Source organism: Mesocricetus auratus, unplaced genomic scaffold (assembly GCF_017639785.1).
Source record: "Mesocricetus auratus isolate SY011 unplaced genomic scaffold, BCM_Maur_2.0 Super-Scaffold_100707, whole genome shotgun sequence".
Lineage (NCBI taxonomy): Eukaryota > Metazoa > Chordata > Mammalia > Rodentia > Cricetidae > Mesocricetus > Mesocricetus auratus.
The window spans coordinates 10,276,681-10,297,431 of record NW_024429269.1 but is presented as its reverse complement, the minus strand read 5'-3'; the positions used below and the strand labels follow the sequence as shown (position 1 = coordinate 10,297,431).

Sequence of the window (20,751 nt, the reverse complement as noted above, 5' to 3'; positions counted from 1 at the left end):
ATAGGAGGCAGAGGCAGAGAGACACCATGTAGCTACCAGGAAGATAAGATGCCTGGGAATTCTCCAGTAAGACAAGACCAGGTGGAGATACAAAGATGAATAGAGATGGGTTAATAATTAAGAGAAAGCTAGCTAATAAGAAGACCAAACCACCGGCCAAACAGTTTATAATTAATATAAGCCTCTGTGTTTTCATTTGGTACTAAACGGCAGTGGGACAAGGCAGGACAGAACCTTCCTCCTCACACATAAAAACCCAGGGTAGAGGAGCGTGCTGTAATGTCAGCACTAAGGAGGAGGTGAGAGGAGGACCTCCTGGGTTGGCTGGCTAGTCTGGATAATTGGTGAGCTCCAGGCCAATGAGAAATCCTGTCTCAGAGAGGTAGACAGAGTTCTTGAGGATGACATCATAGGTTATCTTCAGGTCTCCATGTGCAACTTCACACATAAGCACCTGCATATACATTAAAAAACAGTGCTCTCATATCTGAGGAACTTAAAGGTGCATCCAAAAATGTTAGAAAAACAAGAACAAGACAAACCCCCAAAAGTAGATAGCAACAAATATGAGGGCACAAAGTAATGAGCTGGACACTAAAAGAACAATACAAAACCTTAATGAAACAAAGCAAGTTTTTAGAAAGGTAAGATAGAGAAACTGTTGGTCAAATTAAAAGACAGGGAGGATGCATGAAGTCAGTGACATTACAACAGATACCAATGAAACCAAAGGATCATTTGAAGGACTACCTTGAAAATCTATATTCCAAAAACACTAGAAGTAGTTAATTCACAGACACAGGTACCCTACCAAAGTTAAATCAAGAAAATATAATTAATTTAAAAGGGTCAGTAACAAGCCATGAGACTGAAGCAGTAAGTGTCTCATAACAGCACCACCAAGACCATTCCTTCCTTCATTCTACCAGACCAACTCTGGAAGAGCAACACTAACACTCCATGAAGTAGGAAGGTAAAGAACTGCAAAACTCATTGTGAGAAGCTGGCATCAATCCTGACACCAAAACTACACAAGCACACAGCAACAGAACACGGCAGACCGATTTTCCTCATAAACATACAAAATTTCTCAATAATTTGCAAATTAAATTTAAGAATGTGCTGGATGGTGATAGTCCATGCCTTTAATCCTTGCACCCAGGAGGCAGAGGCAGGCAGATCTCTGTGAGTTCAAAGCCAGCTTGGTCTACAGAGTGAGTTCCAGGACAGCTAGGGTTGTTACACAGAGAAACCCTGTCTCAAAAAACAAAAACAAACAAGCAAAAAACAAACAGAATGCATTAAGGAACACAAGCATTATGACCATGTTGGTTATATTCCAGGGATGCAAGGACGGTTCAATCTATATGTAAATCAAGAGATGTGATACAGACTCAAGGACTGAAATCACACCATCGTTTCATTTGGTGCAGGATAATCTTTGGACAAATTTCGGGATCAGGGCACAGCCCTCCAAAGGCTAGGACTCCAGGGGTGCACACAATTAGGCATCAGGGTACAGCTCTCCAAAAAACAGGACTCCAGGTGTACACCTGCATGCCTGGCCTAAGTCTCCTTCCTCTTCAGCACGTTCTCTCAGCCTCTTGAAACATTCTCATGGTTTGCCTCTGATCATTCTGCCTGGCCCTTTTATGGCCTTCACGTCATCTACCTCTTTGCACAGTCCTCCTCGGGGTTCTCTGAGGCCTCATCATCTCTTTATTTCCGCACGGGCCTCATCTCCTTACTCTCCACTCTCCCGCAGTCCTTCTCTAGGACTTACTGATGTTCTAGTCACTTATCTTTTTGTTTGTTTGCTTGTTTTGTTTTTGTTTTTGTTTTTGAGACAGGGGTTTCTCTGTTTAACAGCTCTGGCACTCTGGCTGTTCTGAAACTCGCTCTGTAGACCAGTCTGGCCTTGAACTCACTGAGATCCACCTGCCTCTGTCTCCCGAGTGCTGGGATTATAGGCATGTGCCACTACCGCTTGGCCTAATCATTTATCTTTAATTGCTTAAAAAACTTGAGAAAGCTATCTCTTAACCATTTATTGTGTCATGAAACATTATTTAAATCACATGGCATAAATAGCCCAGTTTAATTATCTAACAACTTAGTTAAGTAAAATATATACATAGAAGTTTAAGAATGATTGAAAATTACCTTTATCACCCAGGTCTCTAAAAAAAGTTGATCCACAGCGTGCTTTTTGGATTCCTGACAGTACATCCTCGATATCCTTTGGATACACAAATTAAAAATTTCAATTTTGTACACGTTTATTTTCCAGGTCACCCCAAACAAACCAATAAGAAACCCAGCGCTGCTTACCTTTCTCGCCAGCTTCTTGACTAGTGTTTTACCTACAACAAAGAAGAACCATGACTTAGCACTCATCCTTCATCCCCAAACTCAGACTGCATTAAGGAAGAGAGTCATTTCTAAAACGAGCAACTCACTAGGTAAGAAATAATGCTGGTGGTTTTAGTCAATACCTCTAAAGTCAGAGGAGTCAAAGAATTCTGAATCTGAACACAGAGATCAATTTTTAGTCTCACACACATGAAGTGCTACAGTCTTCATTACTCATGAAGTGCTACAGTCTTCATTACTCGCGGGTACTGTGCGTTGATTTGTGTCACAGGTGCCTTTCTTTACTTGTCTTTTAAGAGCAGCCTTTTGATGTCACTGATCCAAAGAAGTCACATCAATAGTAGTTCTGGAAAGCTACCCTGTTCTGGATCCTAGAGCACTCTCTCAGGTGGAAAGGCGACCGGGACTGTCCCAGCTGCCCTTCGTAATGTCTTATTAGACCAGAGTCGTGAAGCTCTTCCAGGGTTTCCCGCTTGCTTAAACACTTTGTTATTATTATTATTATGACTTTGTGTGTGCTGGCGTGTGCGTGCCACAGCATGTGTAGGGCGTATTAGAGGACAACTTTCAAGAGCCTCCTTTCCCCACCTTGTTAGGAGGCGGGCAGGTCTCTCATGCTTTTGCTACGGTGTGCACTCCAGGCTAGCTGGCCTGTAAGTTTCTGGGAGGCTCTCCAGTCTCCCTCTCATCTCACTGTAGAAGTTCTGGAATACAGGTGTGTGCCTCTGCATCTGGCTCCTGAGGTGGGTTCCCCAAATTCAGAAAAGATAATAAATGTCAATTAGAGGAAAACCCAGAAATAATAAATAGTATCTACCTCAAAATTAGTGACGAATATTACTGTGCAGCTGTAAAAACATCTATGATCATACCTATGAGGTGACATGTTACTACCCTGTACATTTTTTTTCCATGAGCATTACATGCTTGTGAATGAAGGTTCTTGATTGTCAGATATCATCACAGCATCTCACCAGCCAGGTAAGTTGCTATATAATCTATAACTGTAAGTATCTGTAAAGTGTGTATAAGATGCAGTAATAGAACGCTGATTACTTGCTCTAGAAAATGGTGCAATATATATATTTTAACTTTTTGTTTTCGACTGTCTTGGAATATGCTTTGTACTATAGGTACAAAGCTATCTTTCTGCCTTATTTCATAAGTTTGTGTGTGATAAGTATTTTGAAAATAATCCCCATAGTGGATTGTCTCTGCCCATGCAATAAGTCAAATCCAGCCAAATCAGTACGACCAGATTTAATAAATAGAACAGAACAAAGCAAAGCACTCCTGGGTGACTCCCAGAAATGGGAGGAGAGACCTCAAGGCAGGTCTAGAGGCTGGACCTTAAATACCCTCTAGGCATGGCCTTGAGCCTGGGGGGGGGGGAGGAGCCACCTCTCGTTGGGCTTTTTGAGGGGCAGGGTTTGGAGAGGGGGCGGGGCTGAGGCAGAGCTTCCATCCACCTAAGCAGGAAGGTGCCTATGTCTATCACATCACTCAGTAGTCACAGGAGCATGGAGGCAGGACCTGGTACCAGCCTCTGCTTTTTTTTTTTTTTTTTGAGACAGGGTTTCTCTGTATTGTTTTGGAGGCTGTCCTAGAACTTGCTCTGTGGACCAGGCTGGTCTCGAACTCACAGAGATCAGCCTGCCTCTGCCTCTCGAGTGCTGGAATTAAAGGCGTGCGCCACCACTGCCGGGCTGAAACTGGTTACTCTTGTACCATCTTCAAGTGCCCTGAGAATATCAATTTTCTGTTCGGCAGGAGTAAGGGGGTACATGACTCCTTAGAGTCCTTGGGAGTCTTTGCAGCTGACAGAATTTTCAACAGTGACTTTAGCTTTGAAAACTTAGGAATTTCCATGTTCAACACTGGAGCCCAGTACAGAACCAGCTTAGGTGTCCGCACCAGATAAAGGGAAAAGGAAGCAGGCTCCAGATACACAATGGTACTTTATTCAGACGTAAAGAAGTGATGCCATTTGCAGGAAAATGGGAGGAACTGGGGATCATCATGTTAGGTAAATCAGAGCAGGCTCAGAAAGACAAACACATTTCCTTTCATATGCAGAAATAAAGAGACATGATTGATAAAAAGAGACATAAAAGAGAGGAAGAGGACGGTATGGGGGAGAAGAGTGAAGGTTGCGAGGCGAACATGACCAAGTTTCCTAACAGGCAGACACGGAAATGCCACTTGTACATTAAACATGTGACTCAGAGAGGGGAGATGTTCTCTGCCCATCTTTATTACTCTAGGGTAACATTTCGCTCTTGAAATCTAAAACCAGTGCTTCTTGATAAATGTAATGAAATAAAACAATTTATTATTGAAAAGTTGGTGAGAAAATTTCCAGTTAGGTAGGAAACAGAAATTATTAGATTCTTTGTTTTACCAGACAATTTGATAATACTCATAAGTCTAAGTGTTTGCATTTGATGATTACATGTTCAGAAAATTATTTTAGAATCAGTTAAGCAAAGACTTATATAACTGAAGGAAATTTAAATGCTCCAATATAAGGAAATCAATTAAATTATAGCACACTAATGAAACAGTCAAAACATTTTCAAACAACATTGACAAAGGGAACTACTCATTACACATTAACAGAAAATATTAGGTTGTAAAGGACTCACTAGGCAATGTGTGGTCTTACATTTGTAAGTAAAAGGGTATGTTTTCAAGGGCAAACCTTATAGTATGTGATTTATACCCCTGTAAAAAAATTTACAAGGCTGGATGGTGGTGCCTGTAATCCCAGCACTCGGGAGGCAGAGGCAGGTGGATCTCTGTTGAGTTCGAGGTCAGCCTGGTCTACAGAGCTACACAGAGAAACCCTGTCTCAAAAAATAGAGAAAGAGAGAGACAGAGAGGGAGAGAGAGAGATAGAGACAGAGAGAGGGAGAGACAGAGACAGAGAGAGGGAGAGGGAGAGAGAGGGAGAGGGAGAGACAGAGACAGAGAGAGGGAGAGACAGAGACAGAGAGAGGGAGAGACAGAGACAGACACACGTACAGAGAGAGACACACACAGAGAAAGAAGGATGTGACAAAACAGAGAGGACGGGAAACTGAACAAGTTGGGAGAGCTGAGGCAGGAAGCTGCAGAGAGCAAACTGGCAAAGGACACAAATGACATGGAGGATCCAGGTGAGGCTGAAGCTAGTGGCTCCAATCTGACTTCCCAGCAGTTTCAATAAAGGGAGAAAAGGGGATACTATTATCAAGTAGCTATCAGAGTGACAGAGGGAAAGAGGAGAAGGGGACCTTGGAATGTAGAACAGTGGATGTGAGATGCTTTTATGAGGTCAGTGAATAGACACACTGGGTAGCAGGTAAAGTGGAGGATAATTAATTAGTTGTTGCCAGAGAGGCAACGCATGGGATGAGAACGGTGAAGATGAACGTCACCGGGAGGAAGTGCAGCAGGAGAGAATTTAAAGGGAGACGGTGTTCTGGCTGGGTAACCTGTGCTGCTAGCAGAGTACACAGCAGAGACCCACGCCTGCAGGAACCCCGTGAAGGGAGCAAGTGTCCAGAGTGCTATGCGGAGTGCTTACATAAGCCTCATCAATTGTATTAATAAAGCGGATTATTAACAAAAGGCCAAAAAGATAAATACCAGGTAAATGAGTTTAAAATCTAATAAATCTTAGATTGCTTTGTATCATTTCATTTACCCAGAGACCACGGGTCAGCGGTTTGGCTCAGTTTTTCTTTGTTTTGCTGTTCATCATGATCCGTAGGAATGTAACCAAGATTATCTTATCCACGATGAAAAATGAAGATGAAACATCATATGCATAAAGGATGTATTATTTGGCATGCAAAGTCTTGATTTGGCTCAGTGCCTTTTGATGGTTTAACTGCATTCCAATGAATAATAAAAGTAGAAATGTCACAGTCTTTAATCACAGTTTACTGAAGTTCTTTGAACATATTTTAGGGGCTATTTTGATGTCTTTTTCTGTAAATCTGTTATCTGATTTGCTTCACAAGCAATTTCTGTTGCCCGCTTTTGTTCAGTGATGCTCCATGTTTCTTTGCAGTTTTGTGATTTTGCTGTTGGGGTCTGACATCTCAGATGCCACACTGTGGGGAGTCTGGGTATCTGCTCCTTGCCTGTGGCTCCCTTACGGCTTGTGAATGTGCAGTTTTGTCTCCTTCCTAAGTGTTCTTATGCACAGCAGCCAGCACATAGGCTGGCCTGTTATCGTCACTGAATCTATCCCTGACCACTCAACTACCTCTAACCACAACCTGCACCAACTGTTTCTTTATCTTTTGGAAACAGGATTTTGCTTGCTGTGGAGGCCAGCTGGCCTTACATTAGCAATCCTCAAGCCTCAACTTCCAGAGTGTTGCGATTACAGGCATGTGCTAGTGTGCCTAGCTAACCTATACCAGTCTCCATTTTATGTTAAACACGTGGAGACTGGAAGCTACCTATTTCTATCACCCAGGTCAGAGTTCTGCTGCTCTTTCTGAGTCATGCTGCGTCCAGCAAGAGGACCCCAGATCAGTGGAAGAGCATGCAAGGCAGAGCCTCCACTTCACAAATAAGGACTGAGTGGGGAGGGTGCGCCTACCCGTCAGCTGCCCCACAGTACTCCACAACCAGGGGCAGGGAAGGAGTAAAGTTCTAAAGTAAAGCCCAAAGCCCCACTCCTCCCCACAGTCCTCAGAGCTGTGTGTCTGCTTCCGCAGTCCAGAATGAGCTGGGAGGGGGAGGGCCAGTCTTAGTTAAAGCACTCTAGGCTTAAACACACCCTGCTTTATCCATTCCCTTACCAGTGGACATGGGCACTTTCCAGGTTTTTTCTCAACATTGCTGCTATAAACACTCTTTTGCATATAGCCTATGGCACATCAGCAAGTGTTTCTATTGGATATACAGTATATATACCCAGGAGTGTGAATGTTGGTAAAAAAAATTCTGTAATTTTGCAAGGCAGTCACTAGTTGTTTCCCATTTCCATTTCTAACCAAGGGTGTGTAAAAGTCCTTGGAGCTCTCCACCTCTGATCTATAGCCTCCTCAACCTTTGTTGTGAGACCTGTCAATATAACAGGTGTAACATTTTATCCACCAGTTACAAACAAGGGAAGAATTTATGCTCATTTCTTGTTTCCTCTTCTGTGAATATGTTTCCTCCACGTCTTAACAGCTGCACAGAGGCGGGAGGGGAGAGAAAACGAGCGAAAGAGGAGAGCACTCTTCTGTGTTTAGTCTTGTGGTCACTGCAGGGATGGAGCTGGGGCCTTACACATCCTAGGTGAGCACCCTCAGACCTTAGGAGGGTCTTCGGTCAGATCTAATGAGTCCATTAAGGAGTCTGTTTTATTAAATTGACACGTATGTAGAGAACCTCACAAGAAAGTGGCTCCTGAAGAAACAACCAAAGCAAGATGCTTTGATATTTAGACAACAATCAATTTAGGAAGGACAGACAGGACAAATGGATCTCTGGACTAAGGTAAATCCTGGGGACATCATTAAGAGATATGGGGGGGGGGGGGTAGAAGCTAATGGAAGCTAAAGGTTACTTCAAAGACCCTGTTACTTGGGCAGTGATGAATCACTGCAGTCCCCAGTGATCAAGGCTGTTTTTCTGGCTGGGCTTTGTGAAGGATGCCCCTCTCAAAAGAATCTTTATGGCTTGCTGCATGTTGGAAAAGACAGGTCAAATGGCCCATTCTGTAGTGACAGTTTCTCCAGTGATGTCACTCTCAAGTAATTACCATGTCACTTGGCATACCCTGAGATGACCTTCACTCTTCCATGTACATATTCTTTTAAAAAAATTGTAGCTTCATATGTAAATATTAACTCTTGTCCATTTTGTGCGTTATAAATAAATTCTGCCAGTTTTTAGACTGTTATTTTAATTTCTTTAGGGCAACTTTTGATGAATAAAGTTCTATTTTAATATGCCTGAATCTTGTCCTTTTGGTTAGTGCTGTCTTGTTTGGGAAATGTTTATCTCAGAGAGACACACAGACACACAGACACACACACTGCTGAAAGGAGAAATGTTGTACACATTAATCACTGGAGACTCAAACACACATAGTAATTGACAGAGAGCAAGCAGGGTGCAGCTGAGCAGAACAGAACCTCAGTGAAACCTACCAACTCTCATAAGATCTTCACCTTTTAGAATGAGTTTCAGTAACATAGGGCTGGGATTGACAGAGAGGGTAGGTCTTGGTTTTTAGATGTGTTCATTTTATGTTATGTGTGAGTACTCTGCCTGCAATGTACATCACATGTGTGCTTGGTGCCTGTGGAGGTCGGAAGAGGGCCCTGGACCCCCTGAAATAGGAATTATGGACAGTTGTGAGCCGCCATGTGGGTGCTGGGAAACTGAACCTGGGTTTCTAAAAGCACAACAAAAGCTCTTAACTGCTGAGCCATTCCTTCAAGCCCAAGTTCAGGTCCCTGAACCTACACTGTACAGCTTCCAGCCACCTGTGACTCTTGCTCCAGGAATCCGAGACTTCCGGCTTTGGGGAATCTGCACTCAGGTGCACATCCCCACAGGGAATTAAAAATAAATCTTAAAAATATTATTGTGTGTGTGTGCCTGTACATGCCATGGCACACATGTGGGCCAGGGGACAACTTTGTGAAGTTGGTTCCCCTTTTTGCTACATGGTTTGGCGTTTAGGGTTGAAGAATTGAGTGCTCTTACCTGTTCCTCTTCAGGAGTTTTTAATCTCTCAAGTTGGTCCATACTCAGATTCTAGCAGCTATTCAATTATTCTTTAAATATCTCTGACATAAGGTCCTGGTAGATTCTGAGTGGCCTCTGATCTGAGCAAGCCCTGACCGACCCTCTGGATCTACCTGTCTCCAGTTTTCAGGTTGGGGTGCTCCATGACCTTAATTCTGTTGTGACCCTTGATAGACCTCAGTTGCTGATTTTATATCTTTCATTCCCCCCTTTTTTCTGATATAAGAACAGGAGTGATAATGGCCAAGCTCTGTTCATGTCAGAGGTTAAACTACTTCATTACTTATGTATGTATGTATGTATGTATGTATGTATGTATTTTTGAGACAGGGTCTCAACTATGTAGATCTAGCTGTCCTGAAACTTACTCTATAGACCAGGCCAGCCTTGAATTCACAGAGATCCACCTGCCTCTGCCTCTTGACTTCTGGGATTAAAGGTGTGTGCCACTACATCAGGCCCAAACCACTTTTTAAAGTTTTGCTTAGTATCAATGTAGGTCAACATTTTTAAAGTTTTGACACATACTGCTAAAGTTCCCTCCATGGGGCTTTATTAAAATAATCTAAACACATTTTTATTACTTTATTTTCTAATTTCCAAACCTCCATTGTTCCCTCAAGATGAAGCCCACACAGTCCTGCCAAGTACACATTCCTTGGTTGGTGAGCTCTTTGTCTCTAGTGACTGGCGGACTTCCTGTCCCTAGGATGCTCGATGGTGTCCACTCTGCCTTTCCCAGTGCACCCCATCCTGTTGACTGTTCGCCTGCCTCGTCCCCACACTTCTGCTGTCCACAAGCTGACTCACAGAGAAGCCAGCGTTTGTTACGTGTCAGCAGGAGAAGACTACAGCACAGGGCACATGCAGCCTGGTGCAGGGAGACACACCTCAGCCATCATGGGATAACTCTGAGTCACTGTACTTTGTTATTTTAACTTCTGGTTATTTTTTTCTTCAGGATTTTTCTACTTACAGCATACTAGCATAGTAACTCTGATAAATGACTCTCTTTAATAATTAGTCATTTTTTCTTCTCAATTTAAAATTTCAATTCCACCAAAAACCAATGTGCAGTCAAATTATTAGATAATATTTTTAGTGGCATCTTAAAAACTGACTTTTTTCATTTAGAAAAATGTGTATAAAGCAACTGCTTCTAAGACAGAAAATATGACAATTTACAACTGTCACATCATAACAATAAAATGGAAAAATACAAGGAATGGTGATAATTCTGATGCAAAAAACCTTTCACTAATTTTGAAAACAGGTTTTTCAATGTTCATGCTTAAGTTTTAGGAAAAGAAACAGCACTCACGCTCAACCTGCTCAAACATTACTGAGAAGAGGAAGTCTCGGGGTGTCATGTAATACTCTCCCTCGTGCTCCAGGGATGAAAACTGCAGGAACCGCTGTTTACGCAGAGAAAGTTTCTCCACTGGTCCCAAGTCATTTTTCTAAAAGGAAAAGAAATAATAATTAAAAGTTTTTTCAGTATGATTTCCAAACTTAGCTACTTCTAGAATTACTTTTAAAGCGTAAGTTAGGTCTCACAGTCCCCAGAGTTCACATTATCACAAATATCAACTAAGTCCCTACGTTTTTAGGCACTGAAGTTAAAATAACAATTAAGACTAATTGGAGGGAAGTTACTTTCAAGTGGGAGAAAAACATTCTCAAACGTGTAAAGTCACTGGGATGGCGGGAAGTGAGCCAGAGCACAAACGGGAGGCAGTGGTGGCAAGCCTCTTAGGTAAGACAAGGCAGTCTTTTGAAGCAATGACACTTACGGAGGCCACATAAAGGGCCATAGTGAAACCTGTTCTTCGGAGGAACAAGCCTGATGTCTTAAGGAGGAACCGGAGACCACTATCACCACGGTGACAGGGAGAGAGTGGCGGAAGTCACACCAGACAGATGTGCTGCATGAGGGGCTCTGCTCATAAACCTGTGAACAGCAAAGTGCAGAGAGGATCCATGGCCAAAGACCGACGGCGCAGAGAGGATCCATGGCCAAAGACCGACGCGCAGAGAGGATCCATGGCCAAAGACCGACGGCGCAGAGAGGATCCATGGCCAAAGACCGACGCGCAGAGAGGATCCATGGCCAAAGACCGACGGCGCAGAGAGGATCCATGGCCAAAGACCGACGGCGCAGAGAGGATGTCCATGGCCAAAGACCGACGGCGCAGAGAGGATGTCCATGGCCAAAGACCGACGGCGCAGAGAGGATCCATGGCCAAAGACCGACGGTGCAGAGAGGATCCTTGGCCAAAGACTGAAGGTGCAGAGAGGATCCTTGGCCAAAGACTGAAGGTGCAGAGAGGATCCATGGCCAAAGACCGAAGGTGCAGAGAGGATGTCCATGGCCAAAGACTGAAGGTGCAGAGAGGATCCATGGCCAAAGACTGAAGGTGCAGAGAGGATCCATGGCCAAAGACCGAAGGTGCAGAGAGGATCCATGGCCAAAGACTGAAGGTGCAGAGAGGATCCATGGCCAAAGACTGAAGGTGCAGAGAGGATCCGTGGCCAAAGACTGAAGGTGCAGAGAGGATCCATGGCCAAAGACTGACGGCGCAGAGAGGATCCATGGCCAAAGACTGACGGTGCAGAGAGGATCCATGGCCAAAGACCGAAGGTGCAGAGAGGATCCTTGGCCAAAGACCGAAGGTGCAGAGAGGATCCTTGGCCAAAGACCGAAGGTGCAGAGAGGATCCATGGCCAAAGACTGACGGCGCAGAGAGGATGTCCATGGCCAAAGACTGATGGTGCAGAGAGGATGTCCATGGCCAAAGACTGATGGTGCAGAGAGGATGTCCATGGCCAAAGACCGACGGTGCTGAAATCCCCTGGGTCTTAGGGCTGAGCCTTCCCAACATCAGAGGACAGTGCTGAGACAGCCTAAGTTTCTTGTTCCACTCAAGGCATTCAGCCTCCAGTTCCCACATTATGGGTCTTGTGCTGGACAGACGGTGACATGAAGTTGACAATAACCGTGGAGCCGATGTGGAACCTTGAGGTGAGACTGTGCTGCTGTCACTGCTTCCCCACGGTGTCATTTTCACTGGAGTAAGCATCCTTCCAGCACACACCACCTACTTCTCATACCCTGACATACAGGGGATACACAGTGTCTGCTGACTCAGACCAAAATGAAAGAAGTATGAATTCTGGCTGCTCTTCACATTCAAGGCCAGCAGAGGCTTCTTTTGGTTGACGTGAGTCCCTAACGAATTCTCTGCCCTGAAGTAGGCAGCAGGGTTGCTGAGCATCCAGGTTTGCTCCTTCTGCATTCTATTCAGTGCCAACAGAGCACTAACCACAAATAATGCACACCAGTGCTGCAGTCTCTGTGTGCTTTCTGTCCTTGGCCCATAAACTGTTACTCCAACAAGGACTCACACGGTGAGGAGGGAACGCGGTACCTCCACAAGCTGGGAAAGCACTACTCTGACCTACAACTCCAGTCCAGGGGCAAGTTTTAAGTACATGCATCACGCTCATCCTAGCAACCAGAAAATGAATCATAGTAGCACTTTCTGAATGTTATATATGAAGCAGTATATATTGTAAAATATCAGCATTTATACATAGCAATAGGCACATTGTTTTGCTTAGCAAAAGAAAAAGCAATGGCAAGTCACACAAACACTAATTTCTGATGAAGTCCAATGTGCTTTGACAGAAAATTTATAAAATGTGTACGGCCAGGAAAGGGAGGGTGGGCTAGAGCAAAACCAGGAACCTACTCACATTTGTAAGCCCTAGGGATTAGAACAGGAAGAAGCCAAACATGAGCATGTGTCGTCACGATAGGGAAGAGTTTGAAACACATTATAACTAACATTAACTTACAGTCTTTTAAGAAAATAGCAAAACTAATAATCACAACAGAAAAAGCACATCCTCAAATCCTGAAACACTTTTGGTGCTTTTCTAATTTCTGCATCAAAGTTGTTAAAATGTCTTTTTGGGGGGTATTTATTTTGTTTAAATTCTTTTCACACCTCAACCAATTACACAGCCCAATCCTTTATTCAACCCTCTGTCTACTGGTCTCCTAAGCAGAGGGCGATTTCCTGTGTGTTCGTTCTGGTTTTCAGGCTGTCTTCTTCCTTGTAGCAGTCTTAACTTTTCCTGGTCTTAACTAACTTGTAGGAAGTAAACACACAAACCTACATCTCTCACAGCAAGTTGTGTAAAAGACACCATATTTCTTTTTTTTCTAGAAGGTTTGGCCCTAAAAGTTTCTCTACCTTGCAGTTATCATTTTTAATTAAAATACTTATGTAATTGAAAACAATGTGAACGTGTGCATATGCTGCATGTTTGGGTCCACAGGGCCAGAAGATGGTGTCAGATCCCCCCAAGATTCGGGCAACCGCTGAGATGCTTGATGCGGGCGCTGGGAATCAAGTTCCAGTCCTCTCCAAGAGCAGCCGGTGCCCCTAAACATGGTTATCATTGTCCATGTGCCTCTGTGAACCTCCACACAGAGTCACAGCTCTCAAGAGTCAACCCTCTAGGAAGTGCCACTTTATAGAGCTGGATGGTTGACGGGGCTGCTTGCATCCATTTACATTTTGACTAAATATACTTTCTAGTAAATGACAAAAGAGAGAGGAAACAGGGATCTCCTTGCTAGTTAATTTCTGAGCTTGAAGTTTGCATAGAACTGTAGGTCATGTCCACACAAATAACTTCTAAATGTGACCTACAACCATGACTCTGTTCTCCAGTGGATGGCTGAAACCCTTCAATACCTTCTACCAACACCCTTCCACTTTAATTTGGTATGGTAGCTTCCTGAATTCCTGTTACTCCCTAATATAAGCCATTCTACTAGTCCAAAGCCTTCCAGTCCCCATTATCAGTACAAACACTGTGCATCTCCCCCAGTGGCGCTCTCCAGTCTCTCTCGCTGAGGTTGAGCACTTCGCTACCACCAGCCAACAGTCCCCTTCTATTTCCTTTATAAAGTAAACAGTGGATGCTCCCAGCTCATATCTTACTACCAATCTTCCCTTTCTTTATCATAACTTTATCCTTGCTGAGGGTAAACACTTAACTGAACATCTACTAACTGCAGAAAAACACTAGAATCAGAATGCAAATGAACCAGGGGATAATTGTGTAGCAGAAAATGTCTGCAGCAATGAAGTAGATAATTAGGATGTGCAAGGCAGGTGGGGAGCATCTTTAGAAGAATTAAAAAAAAATCATCCCTGTTTTATAAAAGAAGGCATGTAGGCTTGCTAAGGTCAGCCGGCTTGCCTAGACTGACACGGTAGGTAACTGATGCACAGGCCACACGGTGCCAACCTCAGTCTCCAACAAGTTCCCACAGTAGCTCCTGTGAGAGAAGATGCGTAGTAAGATTTCATATAAGCGGGAGATATAAACCAGAGTCTAGAGACTAACAAAGAAAAGGGCTGGAAGTAGTCATTCTTTAAGTTCCAGGCTAAATGTTGCCCATTTCCTAACTAGTATGTATGCATTACTTCCTTGGTTATATCAAATTTAGGTTGAGTAGAATGTCCTGAAAAGATTTGCTTGTTATCATACAAGTTAAACAGATGGTGGGAAAAGGGACTTTGTGAAATTATCATTTTCCAAATTAATGTACCAACATAGTTTTGCTTGTGTTATTATTATTATTTTATCAATCAGCAGCCAAATTTTCAAAGTAAATTTGAAGGCTCACAAGTGCAGCTAGTGTACGTTGTACATTTATGGCTAATATATACAATTTGGGTTGACTTGCCAATGCCACTTTTGTTGCTTTAGTCTTTTTATCTGTTAGGCTTTATCTTCCTTTACTTCACATTCATAACTATTTTGATCACATCTCAAACCTACTAGATGGCTTCAATGGTCAATAAAGCCAACACTCAGCCATGGTGTTACTAAGAGAAAGATGCTTCACTGTGCGATTTTCTAAGGATGTGCTATTGTAACATGTACAGCCTTTGTACCTAGTTTTCAAGCAGACTGCCAAGCATGGAAATGATGATTCAGCTTGTCTCACTCTAATGCATAGCAGCACACTGAGCTGTTGCTTTCTATACAGTTGTCATTTACAACCCAGAATGTTTTAAAAGAGTTTTATTTTTATTTTAGGTGCACTGGTGTTTTGCCTGCATGTATGTCTGTGTGTGTTGGATCCCCTAGAACTGTAGTGACAGACAGTTGTGAGCTGCCATATGGGTTCTGGGAATTGGACCCAGTTCCTCTGGAAGAGCAGCCAGGGCTTTCCACTGCTAAGCCATTCAGCCCCCAGATTTCTTTATACATTTTTTTTAAGAGACAGGGTTTCGCCGGGCGGTGGTGGCGCATGCCTTTAATCCCAGCACTCGGGAGGCAGAGGCAGGCGGATCTCTGTGAGTTCGAGGCCGGGCTGGACCGATAGCCTCCGAAACAATACAGAGAAACCCTGTCTCGTAAAACCAAAAAAAAAAAAAAAAAAAAAAAAAAAAAAGAGACAGGGTTTCTCTGTATTGTGTTTTGGAGGCTGTCCTGGAACTCGCTCTGTAGACCAGGCCTGCCTCTGTCTTTATAAAATTTTAAAAACTTGTTCTTTTATAGTTTCATACATGCATACTATGGTTACTCCCACCCCCACGGTTTTTCCTCCCGCTCTCATCAACTGCTCTCCTCCCTGCAAGTCTTCTTTTCTCAGTCTTTCTTCCTTTTTCTTCTCTCTCTCTCTCCCCTTCCCTCCCCCTCTCTCCCCTTCCCTCCCCCCTCTCTTTGCTACATACTGAGTTTAACCAGAGCCATCTGTGTGACCAGAGGTTTCAAATGATCCATTTTAGCCTGGTGGGGCTCACCTGTTGGCACACAATTGAAGACAATGTCTGCCCTTCCCCAGAATTTACCCAAAAGTTCAGCTGCGTGAACCTTCTCTCCCCATGACTGACTGACGACAGGCTAAGTCTTATAAGGCCTAGCACAGATGATCTCTGCTGGTTTTAAAAAAATTTATATTATTGTTATCATTTTCAAGACACAGTTTCTCTCTGGAGCCCTGGCTGTCCTGGAACTCACTCTGTAGACCAGTCAGGCCTTGAACTCAGAGATCCACCTGTCTCTGCCTCTGAATGCTGGCATTAAGGGCTTGAGACACCACTATCTGGCTTAACCTCTGAAGTTATGGGATCATATTTGCAATAGCTGTGTCATGCCCAGAAGATTTTGCAGCCCTTCTATTTTTGGAAACTTCTTTCTTGCTCTCTGAGCGTGGAGGTGGTGGTATAGATGCTCTGTTAAAGGGAAGTCGAGTCATCACTTATTCCATGGCCCTTGTGCAGCCAGGAGTCTTTGCATTCACCAGTCTTTTGCAAAGAGAAACATCTCTGACTAAGGCTGAGTGTAGTATTCATCGATGGGTGTAAATAAAATATTTGTAAGGCAGTTTGATGCCATTCCAATTTATGTAAGCAACTGTAGTTAAGTTCTCCAGGAACATGTAGCCAGCCATAGGATTTTGACTGTGTTATAGTACCAGGAATAAGGTTCCCTTTTATGAAGCGGGCCTCAGATCCAGTCAGAGAACAAATGGTTACCACTGTAATGTTTGTGCTGCTGTTTATACCCGTGGGCATGTATTGCCTTGCAAGTTGGTATTGTAGCTTATAGGGTTCACAGTCCATTGATGGATGCCTTTTCACCCCCAGTAGCATGCACAGCTCCTTCTGGCAATGTCAAAGTTTGCCAGCAGGGAGGAAGTTTCTGGCCCAGTTCGAGGTTAATTTTATATCTTGCAACGAAGGTATGTGGTATCTTCAGCAACAGTATAACTCAGAGTTTTAAGAGTTAAAAGGACCTAGGGTGCATCTGGTTCTAGCTCTGTGCAAACACCTTAATGTATGCAATAGTCATCACATATAAATACTAGGGCTTGTAAAGAAATGCAGAAATAGAATGTTTCATACCATGACTCAGCACTTGCACTTAACCTACGTACCTAATGAACTTGGTTTAGTTTACTGCAAACATTCTATTGTAAGTGCTTGTTTTACACTGAGTTCCACACAAACATTAACATCCACAGACTCATGGGAACTGGAATATGCTATGAGAGCTGAATCAAGTCAGTGTTCTAGCAAGTCCATCACTAGTAAGGGACAAGGTAGAGAAAACTTACATGTGCCTTAAAGAAAGCAATTCCATTTTTTTATTCTGTATGTAAAGGAAGCAATATTACTATTCTCTTATTTTATCTTTGATTATGATATAATTACATTTCTCCCTTCCCTTTCCTCTGTCAAAACCCTCCCATAGCCACTCCCCCTGGGTTCTCTGAAGGAAAGAGGAGATAGGACAAATGTTTTAAGTGTCCTGTCAATAATTCTTAGGGCCAGGATCTCACAAGAAGTTTGTTCTTAAGATAGAAAGTCTATCTGCATCGTACCGTTTATTTTTACTGAGCACAATGGCACAAGGCATCTTTGAATGGATCATCTCAATGTTTGATTCTTTAAATAATAAGCTGTGTATTTCATACTGAAAAACTATGCAAATGCTGTAGTCAAGTACACTAAACACTGCATGGAGACCAGGGAGGCAGGTAAGAATAAAAAACACACAGCTGTAAAGGTTTGGGCCAGCCAAGGCTATCATAGTCAACGAATAATTTCAGAAGTCACTTACACACAGAGAACGCTGCCTAAAATGTAGGGAGATGAGAAGGAGAGCTTAAAAGCATTTAATGTAAATCTTTTATGAGAAAAACACCTTCTAACAAATGAGCTGGAATTCTCTGGAAGATTCACCAACATGACAAACCTTTCACTGTATGTATGACGTCAGCATCGCTGGCTGACCCACTAGACGGCCACAGTACCCTGTAGAGTGCGCACTATAGACAAGCCAAGGCTTTGCTTATATAAACTGCAAATGATTAGAGCTATGAGTGAAAACAGAACGTCTTTTGGAAAAGTACAAGTAGACAGAGTTCTACATTTTCATGAATAACTGTTGCACGTCAAATAAAACTAAATCATAAGGCATGCATGCTTTCATCTTCCCAATAATGTCAACACACACTTTTTAAAAGCTCACTATTAGTTCATTCTTTGTCATAACGAGGCACCAGGAAAAGAATCTTTGTGAGCGAAAATTCAGTGTGCTGACACCCAGATTTGGGATTTCAGGAAACCAGGAAAAATGTGACTGAAATTATATTTTAGGATTAAACCAACTGCTTACAAAAATAGTAAGTCTCATAAGGCAAACTCTTACTTTAAGCACTGTACTTGGTATATAAACTTCAGTGTCAATGTTGCTGCCCCTGGCTAAACTCCTTGTAAGCACCAGGGCTGCTTTAGGGCTACTGGACCCTGACCAGCATTTGAAGGGAACTAGAAGCCCCAGGTGTTACTGGCTCCTCTCCCTATCCACTTTGGGTTTGTGATTTACTCTCATTTTATAAAGAATCCAGGAAATAAAACCTGGGGCCATCAGATTTACATGCTAGTTTTCTTCAACCCAAACAAAACAAAAACTGTACAATGTATCTTCCCGAAGAAACTCTTACTTAAAGCAAAAGGTCATTTAAAAATTTACAAATTAATGATATCAGTTAAGTTCGTTCCTTCGTTCCTTCCTTCTTTTTGTTTTCGGAGACAAGGTTTCTCTGTGTGGCAGCCCTGGCTGTCCTGGAACTCACTCTATAGACCAGGCTGGTCTGGAACTCACAGAGATCCACTTGACTTGAAAGACCTTCTAGACAGTAAAAACGTGTCTGAAACTCCAGGGTAACCCATGCGGGACCAGTATCTTCTTCCAGAGAGAACAGTGCAGTGCGTCTGCGCCAATGAAGTCCTGAGCCGTCTTTGAGGGCGGGGCTGCCAGGCACAGGCCACTAACCCCAGGCCTCAGGGGCATTCCTACTGCAGCTTGGGCTTGCGGGGCAGCAAGGTGCAGACCTCTGGTTTGTACAAAGGTCTCCTACGGGCCAGTGGCCAGTGTTGTCAGGGCTGGGCAAAGCCAAGGAAAGGGCAGACCCTCCCACATCATGTCCCCATCACTTTGCATCCAGTGAAGGCCCAAAGTCAGCCTTTCCTCCCATGTCCTATCCAGGGAAGGACCAGCATCATCAAGTTATGACTTTGTTGGGAGAGAAACATACTCTCTTTGTAGCCAGAATAACCTCTGATTTAGGAATTATGAAGCTAAATGGGCAGGTGCCCCCAAATGAGAGAACAAACGAAACTGAAAGGCACACCCCCACTCCATGTGATAACCTCCAACTTGATATGTCCTTAGTCATCTCTGAAATCCTCTACTGCCCCGTTACTGTGTAGCAGATAAGACTAGCACTGCTGTGATCTTCAGCTGATATTTTAATGCAAAGACAAAAGAGCTTTAGATCAAGATGGAGAGGATCAGGAAATAAGATCATTTTGGCAAATGGTTGAATTGACTAGAATATCTGCTTAAAAATCTAAGACAGTAACTATGCAAAATTATGTGGGAAAGTGAAGGCAAGAGCAGCAGGAGGCAACGGAGCCATATTCTGAGAGAGAGAGAGAGCATGGGAAGACACGGCATCAGCAAGGCAGGCAATGGAGTGTTAGCACGGAGAGCACAGACACCGGCATCCTGAAAAGGGACCCGGTCAAGCTCAGGAAAAGACCAATATGAACAAAAAAGGGCAACACCATTTTCACTGCTCTGTATGTGTGCATTCTATGTTTCAGCAATTTTACAATACCTCAGGGAAGACTGATCAATTTTTGTCTTCTGAAACAGGCTTTTAAATACTGTATTATTATCACTGAATTCAATCTCTTAAAACTTGTTTACACACACACACACACACACACACACACACACACACACACACAACCCTCTCAAAAAGCTACAGAATGGTGTTAGAATTAGCTCTAAGATGATTCCTAAAATGGCCAGCAAGATGGCTCAGCAGGCAAAAGAGCTTGCTGCCAACTCTATAACCCGAATTATATCTGCAGAACACACATGGCAGAGGGAGAGAGCCGACACCCACTAGCTTCCCTCTGGCTTCCATGAGAGTATGTCATTCTCAAGCACCATAAAACAAAATGCTAAAAAAAATGCAACAAAACCCAACAAACCAAGCCAGATCCGTATTGCCGTTGTCCTGTAATGCAGAGAAATGAAGGTAGCACAGGTGTGGGCTGCCGGTCCGTCAGTCCGTCCCAGCCCCCACACTCACTCATGTATCAGCACTGAACTTAATTAACCTGGGAGATCGGAATTTTTTGTCCCTTTTTACTCTAACCTGTTTGTTATCAGCAGAACTATTCCAGAAGGAATGGGATAAACACTACTAATCTTACTCTTTATCTGAATGAGACCTCATAAGGTGCTTCTACAAATCGACTCTGTTGGCCAGTGTATACTGTTACATATAAATAATGAGGGCTCTATTGCTGAGCAGCTGCGGAGGAGCCAGCTCCTGGGGAAGAGGGAGGGATAGAATGCAGGGTTGAGATCAAAGGCTCTGTTACCCTAAACCTAGGGGGACCGTTCAGAGACTTGCTAGGTGGAAGCTGGTGAGTGAGTGGGTGGGGGTGGAGTTCTTCCCATTACCTCCAAGACTGCTTCTCAAACCTGCATCTAAGACTAAATATGTGGGAGAGGAAC

The 20,751-nt window shown here is 43.4% G+C and overlaps 1 protein-coding gene across 1 annotated transcript in view; it reads right to left on the bottom strand.

The window, feature by feature from the left end:
* Nucleotides 1-20,751, bottom strand: part of Micu2 (mitochondrial calcium uptake 2) — a 71,240-nt gene that overhangs the window by 33,371 nt on the left and 17,118 nt on the right. Inside the window, exons 2-4 of the mRNA XM_040740561.1 lie at nucleotides 10,439-10,577; nucleotides 2,332-2,363; nucleotides 2,164-2,239 (exon numbers count right to left, since the gene is read on the bottom strand). Of these exons, the coding sequence (XP_040596495.1) occupies nucleotides 2,164-2,239; nucleotides 2,332-2,363; nucleotides 10,439-10,577 (247 nt within the window). The remainder of the gene's footprint in view (nucleotides 1-2,163; nucleotides 2,240-2,331; nucleotides 2,364-10,438; nucleotides 10,578-20,751) is intronic.